Source organism: Hippocampus zosterae, chromosome 20 (genome assembly GCF_025434085.1).
Source record: "Hippocampus zosterae strain Florida chromosome 20, ASM2543408v3, whole genome shotgun sequence".
NCBI classification, from domain to species: domain Eukaryota; kingdom Metazoa; phylum Chordata; class Actinopteri; order Syngnathiformes; family Syngnathidae; genus Hippocampus; species Hippocampus zosterae.
This window is the reverse complement of record NC_067470.1, coordinates 8,793,785-8,810,904: the sequence shown is the minus strand read 5'-3', so window position 1 is coordinate 8,810,904 and position 17,120 is coordinate 8,793,785. Positions and strand designations below refer to the sequence as shown.

General features: G+C 44.9%; 2 protein-coding genes and 1 non-coding gene across 3 annotated transcripts; 1 reads left to right on the top strand and 2 right to left on the bottom strand.

Moving 5' to 3' along the window:
- Positions 1–209: 209 nt before the first annotated feature.
- trnay-gua (transfer RNA tyrosine (anticodon GUA)) lies at positions 210–295 on the bottom strand. Its single transcript is given in 2 exon segments — positions 210–245; positions 259–295. It is a non-coding gene; the product is annotated as a tRNA-Tyr (tRNA).
- Positions 296–1,148: 853 nt separating this feature from the next.
- trim55b (tripartite motif containing 55b) lies at positions 1,149–6,491 on the top strand. The gene is made up of 8 exons (XM_052054540.1): positions 1,149–1,471; positions 1,952–2,124; positions 2,591–2,774; positions 2,855–2,950; positions 3,923–4,156; positions 4,235–4,257; positions 4,327–4,451; positions 4,517–6,491. Exons 1-8 carry the CDS (start codon positions 1,352–1,354, stop codon positions 4,687–4,689), a joined length of 1,128 nt encoding a protein of 375 aa, XP_051910500.1. The 5' UTR covers positions 1,149–1,351; the 3' UTR covers positions 4,690–6,491.
- crhb (corticotropin releasing hormone b) lies at positions 6,480–7,401 on the bottom strand. The gene is made up of 2 exons (XM_052054564.1): positions 7,246–7,401; positions 6,480–7,068 (listed from the first exon to the last, which is right to left on the bottom strand). Exon 2 carries the CDS (start codon positions 7,045–7,047, stop codon positions 6,520–6,522), a length of 528 nt encoding a protein of 175 aa, XP_051910524.1. The 5' UTR covers positions 7,048–7,068; positions 7,246–7,401; the 3' UTR covers positions 6,480–6,519.
- Between the last annotated feature and the right edge of the window lie 9,719 nt (positions 7,402–17,120).

Below are 17,120 nucleotides of genomic sequence, written 5' to 3'. Positions count from 1 at the left end.
AATTGTCGTTTTATGAGTGGACAGATAGTAGACCCCCCCCCAAAAAAAACGTGTGTGATGATGTATTTGCGCTATTGTAGCAATATCTCTCTCTACTCTCACTCTCTCTCTCGCACGCTCACAATATAAACAATTTTGAATTTCGGTATTAAATAACGTAACCTTCGTGATAATGTGAAAAATTAAGGAGAAAAAAAAAGAAAAAACTTTCCTTCGAGCCGGATTTGAACCAGCGACCTAAGGATTACCGTATTACCGCTACAGTCCTCCGCTCTACCAACTGAGCTATCGAAGGAGCCTCTCGCTTACTGTAATATTAGCTTTTTGAATACAGAAACCAAGACTGGTTCATTCGTGGAACACAACGTCTTATTTAGACACACAAACCTCGACACGCTGTCAAATGTTCGGAAAATATCAGTATTGTCTTTACGGGAATTAGCTTGAATGGTAGAACGACGTTTATTTCACAAGCGAGTCGCGTTCACAAGTTTTAAAGCAATCTGTTCGAGAGCTAAACCTAACATACCAACACAGCAGATGACCCGACATGGACGTTAGCATTTGCATTGGAAGCTAACATAGTTCAATGTTAAATTTCACTTCACCATAACGGTCCCTGTTTGGGTCACCTGTGTCCCCTGTCCGTCCGTCCGTCCATCCATCCATCCATCCATCCTGATTTCCATTGCACAACTGTTGGATAAAGCATTTCATCACCAAGCCACAAGTTTTTACAGTTTTCGTTCATTAGGCCCTAATGCTAATCCATATTAACACTGCAGCTCTGCTTAACCTTTTGGTTTTGACATGATAGCGCTTGAAGAGTCGCTTCAGAGTCGTTCTTTTGCTCGAGAATGATCTTTGCCCAGCCTGGCTGCCGAGTCACTGGTTGAGAATCTCAGTGTGATTGTGTTCACAAGAATCACATTTCCTATAGTATGTCCCCTTTGAAACAATGACTAGCCCGTCAAAATGACAACTCAATTTTAAGAACGTTACTGCCCTCTTCTGACAATATTACTCTGGCCAATATTATTTGTGGTAGTGCGTTTACTGATAGGCACTGCTTGAAGCCTTTACTGTGTAAATAAAAGGCAAGAGTGTTGGCAACCGGCAGCTGTCAGCCACTTCCCTTCTCAGTTTCAAATATGGGCAAGGTATAAATGGCATTGACGTGAGTGCAGTAGCTTCTAAAAACAGACGTGATACCAGCAGCAAGAGAGAGAGAGTGGGGGGAACAACACACCCTCCCTGTACTCTTCGGCCTGGGGATATTTTTTTATAAAACAATCTTTTCCTGACGTTAACCCAGCTCTTGTCTGCGTCGTTCCCGGAAGCCCGGTGAACCATGGAGAACCTCGAGAAGCAACTTATTTGCCCGATATGCCTGGAGATGTTTACAAAGCCCGTGGTCATCCTGCCTTGTCAACACAACCTCTGCAGGAAATGCGCCAACGACGTCTTCCAGGTAAGAAACAAGCCAGTCGACATCTTGAATCACCGTGATCCATTGGGAGGACCATCCGGCGCACTGCTACCAAACGTTAGCATCTCAAGCTAACCTTGTGTCATTGTGAAACATTTGACATTTCTGCGAACGTAAATAGCGCATGATGACATCTGAAGAGATACTTGCCATCTATATGTGTATGTTTTTCACTTAAATGTCAGAAGCTTGTGGATTTTAGGGTGCCCCAACAAACTTAACAAGAATCCTTCTTGGAGCTGATAACATCAAAGTAGCGTGTTAAGTAAGGCCTTGGATAGGGTTTGAATTATCGTCATTAATGCTCCCTGTTTTTTCTTTTCTGCCTTATGTAGTGGATATAAATAGTCTACACACCCCTATTCAAATGCCAGGTTTTTGTGATGTCAAAAAATGAGAGTGAAGTGCGTCTGTCTATGAACTTACATGACACAAGACAGAGGCGCCATTCATTGTCAACAGGCCTCCAACCCGTACCTGCCAACCAGCCGGAGCGGCTCACTGGCATCTGGCGGCCGCTTCCGCTGTCCGTCCTGCCGGCACGAGGTGGTCTTGGACCGCCACGGCGTCTACGGGCTGCAGCGTAACCTGCTGGTGGAGAACATCATCGACATGTTCAAACAGGGGTCCGGCAGGTTCGTTGGGTAACGACAGGAAATGAATATCCTCTTTAGTATTTGGGGTCCATTTTCCCAGAAGAATGAATGTGACTATAAATAATATGTTCCGGGGTCTAACCGTGGGGCTGTCATAAACTCAAACTGTCACTTGAATACTTTGGCTGCCACCCACATTTTAACATGATGCGTTTCACATGGTAAAAAAAACGTGTCATACTCGAGTATTTTCAATCTCGAGCAAAACTAAATGAATTGGCCTAACCGTTCTAATTCATTTTTGGAGAGGACATCCATGTGATGGATGAGCTTATTTTTAATACACCATTGCACGCACAGTTGACCCCCGCCGACGCCATTTTGCCCCCCTCACATTCCACATACGGCCAAGACCCGCCGGCTCGTCGATACACTTCCTGTGTCATTCTCAAAAGGGACACAGCTCTTCTCCATCTTGTTTAAAAAAAAAAAAAATTTTAAACAGCGGCGGCGCGCCGGCGCCCGAGCGCAAGGAGGCGGCGGCGCCCATGTGCGACGTTCACAAGGATGAGAAGATCAACATCTACTGCATCAGCCACAACGTGCCCACGTGCTCCATGTGCAAGGTGTTTGGCGTGCACAAGGACTGCGAGGTGCAGCCCATCAACAGCATCTACCAGACCAAGAAGGTAAGGTTCACGCCCCCTAAAAAATATATTTTTTAAAGTAAGATATACAAAAGCTAAATGAAGGGGATCACGTCGCGCAGACGGAGCTGAACGACGGCATCGCCATGATGCTGGGCAACAACGACCGGCTGCAAGGCATCATCAGTCAACTGGAGGAAGCCTGTCGCGCCATCGAGGTCGGTTTCTTCTCATTCGAATTCGAACCAGAATCATCGTTCTTGGCCGAGTATGTCAAAACGGAAAGAAATTTGTCTCTGTGATGAGCCACACGCGAGTATCGCAGTAACAAGAAACGATGATTGAGCCTGTATAATTGTCGTAATATTTGTCTCGTATACGTTTTTTTTTGGGGGGGGGGGTCAAATATCGTTGTTTTCTCTATTATTTTCATATTTTTATGTCATGGATTTTATTTTTCAAAAATTATTCTGTGATGTGTTCTGTGATGGGGCGGCCCGGTAGTCCAGTGGTTAGCACGTGGGCTTCACAGTGCAGAGGTACTGGGTTCGATTCCAGCTCCGGCCTCCCTGTGTGGAGTTTGCATGTTCTTCCCGGGCCTGCGTGGGTTTTCTCCGGGTGCTGTGGTTTCCTCCCACAGCACCCGGAGAAAACCCACATTCCAAAAAACATGCGTGGCAGGCTGATTGAACACTCCAAATTGTCCCTAGGTGTGAGTGTAAGCGTGGATGGTTGTTCGTCTATGTGTGCCCTGCGATTGGCTGGCAACCGATTCAGGGTGTCCCCCGCCTACTGCCCGGAGACAGCTGGGATGGGCTCCAGCACCCCCCGCGACCCTAGTGAGGATCAAGCGGCTCGGAAGATGAATGAATGAATATTCTGTGATGTAGTAAAAAAAAAAAAAAAAAAAGCTTTTCTATCCGCTCTCAGCTTTTATCTGCCCGATAGGCGAATATTCACACTGTGCTTTGACTTTTTATACGCGGCGGTGAAGAGCTCGTCTACACCAAATGGACAATGCAGCAGCTTGTCCGTCACTCGAAAGCGGCTGCGGATCTTATCCCAGCCTCGCCACGCGAAGTGAGCCGAGTCCCTCCCACTCCGGAGCGCATTGGCTCATAATGAACACCGACTCGATCGTTTCCCACTCGAATGATTTGGCGCGTCGCTCTTCCCCACCGGTGAAAAAGGAGAACAGCCGGCGTCAGAAGAATCTTGTGTGCGAGAAATTCGACCAGCTGTACACCATCCTGGAGGACAAAAAGCGCGACATGAGTCTCAAGGTGACGGCCGAGCAGGAGGAGAAGGTCAGCTACATCAGGAACCTGACCAGGAAATACGGAGACCATCTGGAGGAGAGCTGCAAGATTGTGGAGAAAGGGCTGGAGATCATGGAGGAGCAGGAGATGGCCGTCTTCCTGCAGGTCTGGACTTTGAAAACGGTTGCGGCCGCCATCCGTTTTTTTCCCGGTCGCTGACTCCCTTTTCTTTCTCTCTCCTAGAACACAAAACCTCTCCTGAAACAGTGAGTATGACGAGGTTGACGGAAGAAAGCGAAATCGACGCGACAACGTGGCTCTCTTTTCGCACTCAGGCTAGCGGAAGCGTGTAGCGTATCGCACCTGGACAAAGTGGAGCGAGGCTACGAGAACATGGATCACTTCACCGCCGATTTCCGCCGAGAGCGCAAAGTGTTGGGCAGCATCGACTTCCTCCAAGGTAACGCGGACGTCAACGCCGCGTCACGTCTTTCTCTCTCGCTGACGCCTCTCCTCCTTCAATAGATGACGATGATGACGAGGATGAGGAGGAGGACGAAGCGGCGGAAGGAGAGGCGGCGGCGCCTGCGACCTCCGCCGCTAGCACGCCCGCCGTTTCTTCCGTACCGCCGCTTCCTGCCCCAACCACGCAGACAAATCCCGTCCCCGTCGCAGCTAAGAGTGCGACTTCTGCCTAGAGTGTTCGCCCCAGTCAGTCAGAACACCTTGGGGGGGGGCAAAAGTGACAAAGATAAACCAAGTGGAAAGCACAATGACTGAACTTGTTACCGCCTGCGTTGTCCGTGCGTCTTTCTCACGATTAACGGAGCGTTTCTTCCGATGTTTCCTACTTTAGCAACCTTCAAAAGCACGTAAATAAGTCCTTTTTTGGGTTTTGTTTTTAAACCTACCTTTATGTGGAGCCGATAACTTGAGCTGCAACTAACCATGATTTTCACCCTTTCACGCACCGTGTTAACCGGATAACGCGATAAGCTGTCCACTGTAGTAACCGCTGTCCCTCAATTCGTCTGTTGATTGTTTTTGTCAAACAGTCAATGAATCAGTTAAAAAAAAAAGATTTTAAATGTCCATGCCTTTATTCCAAAACAGGATATTATTTCAACAACAACAGTGCACCAAGATGAATTCATTATGCTTCATCCAAGTTCAGACCAAAACATTTTAGGCCACAAATATTTTGAAGGGCACAAAAATTTGGGGGCAGTTTTTTTGAGTGGGGCAGACCAAAACGTTTGAGGCCACAATTTTTTTTTTGGGGGGGGGGGGGGGGTTCTCATTTTTCTTCCGGGTGAAATAAGCCTATATAGTGCACACACTTTCAATGCAGCACTGAGCCGCAAGTCGAAGAAGGATGACTCACAGCCTTTTTGTTTAGTCTGCGCGGAGAGTGTGGCTGAAGGATCAGCAAAAACACCCGCATATATATATATTGTATATATATATATGTATATATATATATATGGATATATTTTTTTTCTTTTTCAACAGCTCATTAGACATGCCATTCAAGCTTCTTGTCACTTTACCTGCCTCTCGAGGAAGAGGCGAAAGGTCGAGAAGAATGTACGACACCGGTGTTGACGTTTTTCATTGTTATTTTGGAAGCGAATCCGCATGCAGCGTGAACCCACGACTTGGCTTTTATATGAATCAATATCTGTGTAGGCAAGACTGTGCGGAATGATGCATCTCTGCTGGCTTCGCAGCTCGCTGCCATGTCGGCTATTATATGTGTCCAAATGGGGGATTATTATCTTTTTTTTTTAATGAATACTACAAACAGCAAGATTTTGCTTTTATCAGAAGGAGAAAGATGTGACTTAGGTGTGGAGGCTTTACAAAATGGTGCTCGTTCATCATTTGCAGCCATTTTATGCAGTTTAACCATTGTTTGGACATGATCAGATTCTCCATATTTACCATTAAATATGTGGAAATATTAGTGACAGTCATTTGTGGCCACTTTTTTTTTTACTTTAGTTGACTTCAGATTGTCATTTTAAATGAAAGGGATTTCAGACATTTTTGGACACATTTGATCATCACTTATCAGCCCCACTCTATATTTACCATTTAATATCTGCAATTATTTGTGACATTAAATATACACAAAATAATTATTGCCTCAAATCGGTTGCTGTCAAATATCTGTGAGTAGTCGTTATTTCGAAATCATTTTTAAAGGGGATTCTTACTATCGCGTGTACGGATTTCCACAGAGAAATGTAAAAAATCGTACTTGAAGTAGTTGCTGGGTTTTCTTTATTAGAAAAGATGGTTTTATATATACGATGTTCTCCTGCACATGACTGCTTGCACATCAGTTTATTAACAAACAAAAGTATCATATGTACAGGGAAAAAAAGCAACTTCTCCCCAGATACAAATGTGTTTTTGTTTCTTTTTCATATTTGAACATCCAGTTTGAGCTGTAAATGATAGCGCAGCAAAATAAATAAATATATTTTATTTTGTATTCTTTTTTTTTTAAGGGTCTTTGGTTTTCACTTCCCGAAAAGCTCCATCATTCTTCTGTTGTTCTGGGCTTGCTGGGCCAGCTGCTCCGCCTTGGACATCTCCATCATCTCCCGCAGGAGGTGGAAGGTGAGGTCCAGGGAGATGGGCGGGTCCTCGGACCGGCGTCCCCGCTCCATCGAGTCCCCATCGTCGTCATTTTTGAAGCCGCCTCGAAGATTGCCCGCTTTACCTTGCAAAAGCCGCCGAGTCAGCTGCAGCTTCAGAGCCCGGTTCAATAGCCCGCTTGCTCCCAGGGGGTACATGGACGAAGGGGGGAAAGAGTTTGAGTCGCCGTTGCCCAACCGGATGAAGTACTCCTCCCCGAGGCGCTCCAGGATGGGACCCGAGGGCGACCTGTGCTGCTGCTGCTGCTGTTGCTGTGGTTGTTGTTGTTGCTCCACTTGCTGAAAGTTGGGGCGCGGGGCTCCAACGAGGCTCTCAATTGCCCGACATTCGCGGCGCGGTAGGAAAGCGACGAACAGAATCACGGTGGTAGCGAGTAAATTGAGCTTCATGTCAGGACGTGAGCAAAAAATCTGCAAAGGTGGTGGGGGTGGGAGGGGAGTGGAAGAAATTCGTTTTGGTTGCAGCGTCATGCGCAATTACGCATCGCTTTTTTAAATTGTATTGATTGGAGAAACTAGTTGCCGTTTACTTATTTTTAGGTGCTCATCTTGCGTCATTTCAAACTAAATGCAAATTTCTCGTCATACCTTCACTGTGTAAAGGAAGTCCAACGCGGTGGTACTGGCTGTTGGTTGCCGGCTATGCTTGGCGCGATGCCCGCCGTCCTCCTTTTTTTGTTTCCTCCCCCCCACGAGTTCAGTTGCGTGCTGTTGGTGGTGGTTACTTTTAAATGGGAAAGATGTGATGAGTTGACTTGTATATATAGTGCGCGCCTCGATTGAGTCTGCGTGAATGGAAGCCCCCCCGCCTTCACCCCTTCTCGCCGCCTGAACACCCCCCCCCTCCATTACACCCCATCCCTCCTTCCAACTCACCATCTCCAACAAAGTGCTTTAGTTTAAACGGGATGACTCATATGAGTGTGTATGTGTGTGTCCTATCCAATAATAGACCTAAAGATACCATACCTGCGAGCAATTTCGCACGAAACACGTGCAAAAAAAAATTTTTTTTAGTGCACCTATCAGAATTAAGCGCGAGTTAGCCAACATGACAACACTGTCTTTTTTTTCATTAAGTTGGAACAACTTTAAAATATGAATTATTTACATTTATGCCAATCGTCCCAACAAAAAAGGCAAGTTTGCTGCATAACCTGATTAACATGGTTGAAAGCTACTGGGTTAAATTATTATTTTTTTCATTTCGAGTGATTGCAGATGATTGGTCAATATTGTACCTATACTCTAAACGGGCCGTTGTACAATACAGCAATCTGTCAGACTTTTGCTGCCCCCAGTGGCCAAAGTGGGTACACCAGGAAAAGCGGCACAATAGCCACTCAATCGTTGCGGTGTGACCAAAACTATTCGATTTTTTTTTTCACTGACGCCATAACTGTATGTCTCTACAATGCACAGTATTATAGAGAGCCGTTTTTCACGTTAAATAAAAACCATAATTTTTTTTAGGGACAATAAAACGAGTGAAAGTTTCATCTCAAGGCACCACTGTATTAAAAAATGGCCGATCCACACTGCAGCTGCAATAATATTCAACCTATGTGTGGACCGAATGTTCTGGCCGTCGCAGTGCCGCCCCTAATACTCGACCCTCTCCGTGTTGCACTTAATGAATGAATCGGCATCTGCATCCAAGTCAGGAAGGGGATGTGCGGGGAGGGAGTGGGGGGGGGGGGGGGGTGATGTTGATTAATTGCCGCACGTATATACGCGCGTCAACAGCCTCTCGGGCCACTCTTCTTCCAGCGAGGGCCCCGAGCCAAATCACACTCTCAAGATGGAACGCCGCATCCCGGATGAGAGGACCCATTAGAATCCCAAGCAGTGCGACGATGATTAAAAAAAAAAAAGTGGGGGGATGCTCTTTTCACACGCTAAGTGCAAAGCAATTAAAGGGGGCAATTGGAGGGATCACTTAACTTTCTGTTCTCTTGTTAATGGTGACACTTTTTTTTTTGCACACCACGCATTTGTCAAGCTCATCCTCGCGATAATGCCACTGAATTTCCATTCCAGCAGCCTGCGGGTGGATATTAGGCTCCAGTCTTGTGTTATATTGTAGGCGTCAAATCACTAATTAGGGTAGATTGGTGGTGGAAATGGTGTGATGTCACGTGTAGGACATAGCCTGTGCTGACCAGAAAGTGTTGCAACCTCATCGTTGGTATTGTAGGGCTCTTCTCAGCCTCCACGACCAGTTTTCTTCCCATATTTTTTAAACACAGTCCAGGCATGGAGTAACACAGGAGATTGGTGTCACATGTAGGGCACAGATAGTGCTTGCCAGAAATCATTTAAGCCTCCTTTAAGGTAGCTGTAGTCTTCATTGCAGATTCCCTGACCAGATTTTTTCCCCTCAATTTTACATCACAGCCTCTGTATATGAAATATACGGAAGACTGTTGTTGCTTAAAGGAAATGTTGACAATACTTGCCAGAAATCTCCTCCATGGCCAGTTTTTTCTTGTCTTTTCATCATTTTTAGACAGATATCCAGTTCTTGGCAATTTCATTTTCCCAATTTTGCGGGCTATGATTAAAAACTGGAGATTGCCGTCACATGTAGGGCCTTTCCAGTACTTGCCAGAAGTTCCTCCAGATCTTTTAACGTTGCTGTCGGGCTGGGCTTGAATGTTTGCTTCCTTCTTGCCATCCCAACCCATAGCCCAGACATACGAAGACTGCAGGAGATTATTGTCACATGTAAGACACTGCAGCACTTTTAATCTTGCAGCCTCCCTGCCCAGTTTTCTTCTCATCTTCTTCCTTCGCTTTTCCTTGGGACATCCAGTTCCCTGCGATGTCCGTCAATCATTGCAGCCTTGTGATGGAATTGGCATCCGCGTAAATGCTTCCCTGCTGTAACGTCTTGTGAGGGCGGCCCCAGGGTGGCGATGCGTCAAGTCCCATCACCGGGAACACATGCTCGGCTGACACAAATAGCAAACACCTTGTGGTCAACGCACGTCGCATCCTTTGCAAATCACTCTGTCGTCGCCGGCGGAAGAGATTATTCGGCTTAAACGGTGTTTCCGTAATTAGAGCCACTGTTAGATAAATGTGATGAGGGGACCTGGGATGTTGACCTGATGTTTGGAGACCGTTTTCTCCATTTTCTCCACGGCGACTGATTGATCGTGTGACTTTCACACGGCGAGAAAGGCCACATCGTTTCCCGAATTAATTTGAACGTCCAGGTTTTAATCAAGGAGGTCGCTGCGGCCTTTTGAGAACTTGGTGCTCTTGTGCTTATTGCCACCTGCTTAGGTGTCTTTTTCACTTTACGACATCTCACTCTGCTATATTAAATATCTCGCCCACCAGGCGAGTTTTTTGACCTTTCGCATTGAAGATAGCCAAGCGAACAGAAGTGACATTTCAGGCTTTAAAAACAAAAAACAAAACAAAACAGCAGATTTGCTGGTAACATGCAGTAACACAATGAGTGGTTCGTTTAAAATAAGATGGGACAAACAGCAATTTTTAAGGGGAAAAAAAGCAACATTTGAATCTTGGCAAAATGTTTAAAAATCTTCAAAACTGTTCAGTTAAAAAAAGTATATCATCTGTTTTGTTTTGTTTTGTTTTTTGGTTTAGAGCAGATATGTGGAAATGAAGTCAAATCAAAAGGGGCCAAAGAATAAAGCCCTGAGGGGCACCACTTTTCCCCCCCACTCAGATTAAACAGATTGTCTGCAGGTAGATGTAATTAATCGAAAGTAAAACATAAGTGTTCCAAAGCAGGCCTCGTCGCAGGACGCTAAAACGGGAACATTTGAAAGATTTGTCAATGAAGACATTGCCTGTACAATACGGAGCCTCTGGGAACAAGCTTGTTAATTATGCACAATGAACCCCACTTGCACTTTTTAAAAAAATGTGCACTGTTTATGTATTCAAAACGCGGGAATGTGATCAAATAAAATGGATCAATATTTCTGTGTGAAGTTCCTTCACTTGAAATATTCAACAGGGGTAAAAGTGTGCGGCTTGTAATAAAACAGGAGCGAGCGTGCAAGCTTTTGCGTGTATATAATACACACACGCAGGGACTCTTCAGTCATCAATGGCGAAAGGCGGAGGCGTGAAGCCGATTGCACCCATTTCGCAACGTGATTCAACAAGATTTGAAGACTATTATCCGAAAAATGAAACTCATACATATCGTTGCCGCACTGGTCTAAAGTGGAATTTTTCCGGAATAAATTTCAGGTACATCGGGGCCGTAGAAGAGATTGCCTGCACCTGATTTTCTCGTACATCCCGCACTTTGCTCTTATGATGTAAATCAGAGATATGGGATGAGCGTGTGTGCAGGGCGGTCCATCGGGGCATTAGTCTTATTGTACGAATTTGGAGAAAAAAACGGGGGGGGGGGGGGGAGGATATGTGGATAAAAGCTTGACGTTCCACCTCGGCGCTTGATTTGGTGTTATTCAGCAACGTCAATGAGGAAGAGCGTGTCGCTCGGAAGAATGAGGGTCGCTGGCTATATGCTCCCTATTTGAAATTTTTGTTTAAAAATCCCCTGGCTTCTTTTTGTTTAAATGTTTGTAATATGTGCATGTATTAATAACGTGTTTGTTTTGTTTTCTGTTCACCGAGAATTGTATTCTGACTTGTTCAATAAAGATTGTTTTAAAAAAAAGAATGAGGGTCGTTCATGGGAAAGAAAATGAGACGTCAAGGTGGAGTCAAACATTACGAGCCGGTACGATGAATGTTTTTGAATCTTTAAATATTTGCCTTAGGCCAGATCTAAATGTACAAGTATTTGATGTTATTGTTTATTTCGTTGTTTTAACAAATTCACGATATTTTGTTTTCATGCCTTTTCCGGAAAGGACTTTTGACTTGCTCGTGATTGGCAGAAAAGCGCCACCTGGTGTTCTGGCATGCACTTAACACGCTGTCAAAAGCAGGGGGGAAAAAACGTCTGTAAAAGAATGTTTTCTTGAAGTCAAGTGTCACAAATCAAGCGGAAAATCCCTTCTTATTTCCGACGTGCTTTCGTCCCTTTGAGTTTCACTGACCTTAAAAAAAAACATTGTTTTCTACTCCCACTCATGTCATGTCACCATCACCAAGGCAGGGATGCTAAAATGTCGCCTCGGCAGCGGCGGACATCTTAGCGAGGGGGGACACAAATGGGCGAAAAAAAATGTACGAAGAGCTTATTGTCAAGCTAATGAACGACAACTGTCAGAAGACTGCGGGCGGCGCAGCTTCCGCATCCTTAACGTCGGCCGAGCATGTAACCTTTTTTAGATGCCAGCAGTCACACCGAGTTACGGTGTCGGCGCGAGGACAAGCAGCCCTGCGTGATAAACCGGGTGGGGGGCGTAACACACCACTGGGGTCAGTTCACAAGCCGCCTTTTATTTCCAGTGACTTTTTTTTCTCCCCATAAGAAGGGATCATCTTTTTGAAATGCGCACCAATGTTCTTTTTTTAGAGCAAACAATGCACCGAAGGGGGATGCAGGTCAGTGAAGATGCTTTCCAGAGAGCCAATGTGCAACATCCTAATGAGAGAAAACCTTCTCGTTTGTGAACCGAGCATAAGAATACGCTCACATGAAGGGGAAGAAAAAGGCTCATTAGAACAAGTATAATCCACCTCTCTCTACCCCCCCCCCCCCGCTTTTTGTTTTGACGAGACGCAGACAAATGCGAAAGGATGTAGCAGAAAGCAACACGAGATGATAGAGAAGATACAACAGGCCGATTAATTTTTTTTTCTTTCCACCTCCCTTAAGAAAAAAAGGGAACACACATGACATCATGTGGATCGAGGATTATTTTTCCGATCAATAATAATAAGTGCATTTATTTCAGGTTTGTTGTGAAACATTTGGAAGCAACTTTTAATTAATGATCTGAAATCTGCGATTGGTTAGCAACCAGTTCAGGGTATGACCCCGCGTGCTGCCCCAAGACAGCCGGAATAGCCTCCAACATGACGCGCAAACAATATGCGTACAGATGCGTTATCATTCCGACATGGTTTATTATTTCTACTTTTGGCTCCGCTGTTCATTTTGAACTGAATTTTTAAACATACTTTTGTTATAATCTGCTTAGCAGCAGTACTTGGAAATCTCTGTCAGAACTTCCACACAACGACACCATTTTCCTAATCTGTTAGGTTGTATGTGATCGTAGTTGACTTTTTATTCACACAAAAAAAAAAGTGCATGTGGGGAAATTAATCCAAAATGAAAACCAAAAACTGAACACTACAATAAAACAAAGTCACAAGTAAAACGGAACACGACCATGACAATCTGCGCCTGACGGTGATAAACGGTTAAAACGTTCAACCACATGCTGCTTCACCCGGCCATGATTCCCCGCCTGGTAGATATCCCTCGACGGCGGCTATCTGACTCACCCCAGGACCTTAATCGTTTACTAATGACTACTCTCGTTTAATTGCTCAGCTCACTTAGCTGTGTGTAACATCAGGTGTGCTCCCCCCCCCCCCCCCGCCGAGTCGCACACTCCTCTGCGTGCATATCGACCTACAGTATATGCATGTGTGCGTGACGTCGTGTGATGTAACTCGGAGCCCCGGGGCGGTTATTTTTGATAGGCAGCAGTGAAGGCAAATGGTAAATAACCGGCGGTGGTGAACACGTTCCCGAAAGGATTCATCTGTTATCTGTCGGTCGGTGTCTGTCACTCTGCATCACTCTCCGCGTGTCAGTGTGAGCTACAGGGGGGCGAATGACGGCGAAATATATATATATATATTGTTAAAAAAAAATTCAAACTGATAATTAAGCAGAGCGTCTGAGTTGTTTGGGTTTGAGGCGTGATTCTGCCATTTTTGTGACGTTATTTCCGACATGTTTATCGAGTGATTCTGTCTCCGGGTTTCGAATGTCTTTTTTTGTTGCGGTTTCTTGAATGAGTCTTGGTTTCTTTGTAAATTGTAAGGCAGGCGTTTTTCTTGACCAGCAACAATGGAGAATCTTTGCAAAAACACGTGAAAATTACAAAACAAATTGTGTAAAATTCCTGAATGGAACTGAGGTCTTATAACTTTTTTTTTTGCTCTTCCTTTGTTTAAGTCATCCACACATTAGACAACGTGGTCTGTCATCTCACTTTTCTGGGCTTCCTGCCATGAGTTTGTTTTATTTTCACTTTCACAAGTTGTCGCGAAGGGATGTTTTACGATCGGGAATTAACGGCGACTCTTTATGTCACGCTTGATTTGCTTCTTATCGCTCAGTTTCCAACAAAAAGTAGAGGTCAGTTCAGGTACTCAGTTTTGATTTAGCTTCCACCCCTGGCCCCGCTTTCCATCATCTCAAAAGCTGCATTTTGTGGACTAAATTCCGCCATGTTTGTTTGCTCCTTGAAATATTTATTGGATCAAGTTTTCTTTCCTTATTTTTCTTGTCTATATATATTGAATGGCTGTATGAATTCCACTTCCTCTCTTGCTACCTGAAACGCATACACGATTCCCGCTTTGAAGGCTGGAAGGGGACGGAAATGCGCTTTCCATGCTGGGAGCCCAAAATCCGCGTCAAAGTCTCTTGATGCGGGGCTCTTTTGATGCTACGTTTGAGCTCTTTGTGCCCAAGCGTCACATATAAGGCGGCGGCGCCCGCATCTTTTCACACCGTTGTTGTGTGAAGGTCACGGCAGCACACTACGGAATATCCATTTTGACCCTTTGGGGTGAGTGAAGTGTCCATTAGAAAGAATCATTGCGGATGCGCTTTGTCCGGCGTGCTACGTTTTGCTTTTTTGGTCACTCGAGCAGAGTTGAGCTTTCGAATGCTCATTGGCGCGTTTGATGCTTCCGTTTTGAGTCACAAGGAACAGAAAGAAATAAAGACTTTGGCATTAAGAAAAAAAGTCATGAAAATGATTTTTTTGTTTTAAAAAAATGTTTTACACCCTGCTATGATCTGAATTCACAAACATTGAACTAATAGGGAGCGATTTAATCATTTTTATGGAGTGATTCCTCCTCGTTTGTGGAGTAGTGCTAAGATGGTCAAATAATTGCACCATATTTACAAAGTGCTTCTTCCGTCATATTTGTGGAGTGATTCTTCCCCCCTCCCCGGCCCCTCGCCCTACGTCATGTTTCCAGAGCTTCGCCGCCGTGTCCGCAAATCGACTTTGTGCGCCATTTCCAACCACATCCTCACAAAGCCGCTCGTTCTCTCTCAACCACTGGTGTCAAAGCCAAGGCCCGGGGGCCAGATCCAGCCCGCCACGTCATTTTACATGGCCCGCAAAAGCAAATCATCTGCGTCAACTTCCCTGATCCTTGCGTAAATGCGTGGCAAAATCTCAAATGTTCATACATAATAAATAACGATGACATTTTGCTAAAATTTTGTTACCCTGTTTGCACTCACATGAGCAATAAGTGAACAATACTGGAGTTATTTCAAAACGAGTGAGTCATCATTTTTATTTTATTTTATTTTTTACAAGTAATAATACGACGTGATGATTAAACATTTATTCAGCCCTCCGAGAGAAGAAGTAACTCCAAAGTGGCCCGCGACACAATGAGTTTGACGCCCCTGCTCTAAACCAAAGTTCAATGCAATGAAAGTCAAGCAGCTGAGCGACTTCGACTCGAGAGCGCCTCTGGGTTTTTATGTATTCTCTACCTGATGCGTCGGCAGTGAAACTCGTCTAAGGAGTTGTTTCACTCAAACTCCAGGGGTGAGGTGGTGGGTTTTAATCTCCATATCAAAAGCCATTATAGCGACGCTCCGGGGCCTCGGCGCAGACGTATACCATCCATATTATTTATAGCACGGGATCATCCCTCCGGGAGGGATCATACGCAGCGCTCGGCGAATTGTCAAACGGCCACGGCGGGGACGCTTGGGTGCAAGCGACGTTCATTTTGCCACGGTTGCATCAGGGTGGGCTAAAGGGTACGTGACCGCCATTTAATGGGCCCATTGATCAGGTGGACGAGGGAGGGGATCCAACTGAGTCACGTTGGGCGGGACTTGCACTGCAATGCACAATTTTTGCCATTTTTAAACTCCGTCGTGTCAAAAATAAGTGAAGTGCTGTTCATGTTCCGAGCACTTCCATGACGAACATGTATTTCGGAATGCTTTAAAGCGTAAATACCTACACAAATATCCATTTAAGTTGCCGTTTGTGCCTACTGAGTCATCAGTAATTAGCGGGGAAGCTGACATTTGTGCAAGGTCCGCTGAAAAAGTTTCACTGGCTAATGACAAAAAGTAAGAAGTAATGGAGTCATTAAAAAAAAAATGACCCAAGTAAATGAACAACAAACAAGGTCACTATTAAAAAAAAATCCTCGAATAAAGAATGCACATAATGTAATAATGGAAAACCATTTAAAAAAAAAGAAATACAAAGCTAAAGTACAATCTAAAATTAAGAATAAATTAAAACATTTTTAATGACTAGAATTAAAATTAAATAACACTAGAAATATTACAAATAAGACAACTAACTCAAATGAAATAAATCAATAAAAACGACGGCAACATTTTGGTCATAAAATATAAACATAATTGCAAAACACCTTGCTATGTTTCTAACCAAACAACAAAATACAGCAAAATTCTAAATTCTTCCTTCCTGTGACCAACAGGCAATCTCCCGGGAGGAATTGGTGTCTGTGCGCATTCATTTGCCACCGTGTCCGTCTAATTACGCACTGAAGGAGGGCTAATTAAGGAGGGATCAATAAGGGCACGTGCTGCCCCTCATGCAAGACTACCCCCGTGCCCCCAGCCCATTAATGGTGAGGCTTCTTCGGGGATTTCTCAGGCTCCACCTGAGGGCTGAACGGATATTTGGCAACGTGTGCACAAGCAGCGTTCACCTCTGTGCCAGCAAAAACACAGCGGACAGGCCTTGTCAATATTTGCTCTTATTATCTGTTGCTAAATAGCCTCGCTCCGGATTCGCCTGCTCACGTCTTACGCATCCGTATCGGGTTCTTACATGGCCACATTCTGCCAAAACGGCATTTTTAGCAGATCGATAACGACTCCTCCGACCCGAGCCGACATGCCAAATTCAAGCCGGCAGGAAGCGGCCAATGTAATCATGAAAAGTGCCTAAGCCCGAGCAGCTAGGTGAATATTATTTGTTGTGCAAGCGCAGCTTAGAGGTGACTTGGACAAACGCAATCCTCCCGCGCTCCCTCCCTACCACGGGCATCATGCGAGTGGAAAGTGTGCTATGGTACATACTGATGTTCGCTGTGCAGCCGGGGAATCGTTCAACGTGTGGTACAGAGTCCCGCTAGGACGTGGTATGCCAAGTATCACTTCATTAAACATTCAAACCGTGCGTAACGTTAAGGTGGCATCAACATTTTCGTTTTACTTTGGTGCAGTACATTTGTTAAGTGCAGTTGGACATTGGGCTGCTCCTTCTGGTGGGTGCGCCATAGCAAATTGG

Bases quoted from the DNA above. Each gene is read 5' to 3' on its own strand.
- trim55b (XM_052054540.1), top strand. From the start codon at position 1,352: ATGGAGAACCTCGAGAAGCAACTTATTTGCCCGATATGCCTGGAGATG. The intron at 2,125-2,590 runs GTTCGTTGGGTA...AATTTTAAACAG, and splicing joins TTCAAACAGGGGTCCGGCAG to CGGCGGCGCGCCGGCGCCCG. The intron at 4,157-4,234 runs GTCTGGACTTTG...TCTCTCTCCTAG, and splicing joins AGATGGCCGTCTTCCTGCAG to AACACAAAACCTCTCCTGAA.
- crhb (XM_052054564.1), bottom strand. From the start codon at position 7,047: ATGAAGCTCAATTTACTCGCTACCACCGTGATTCTGTTCGTCGCTTTC.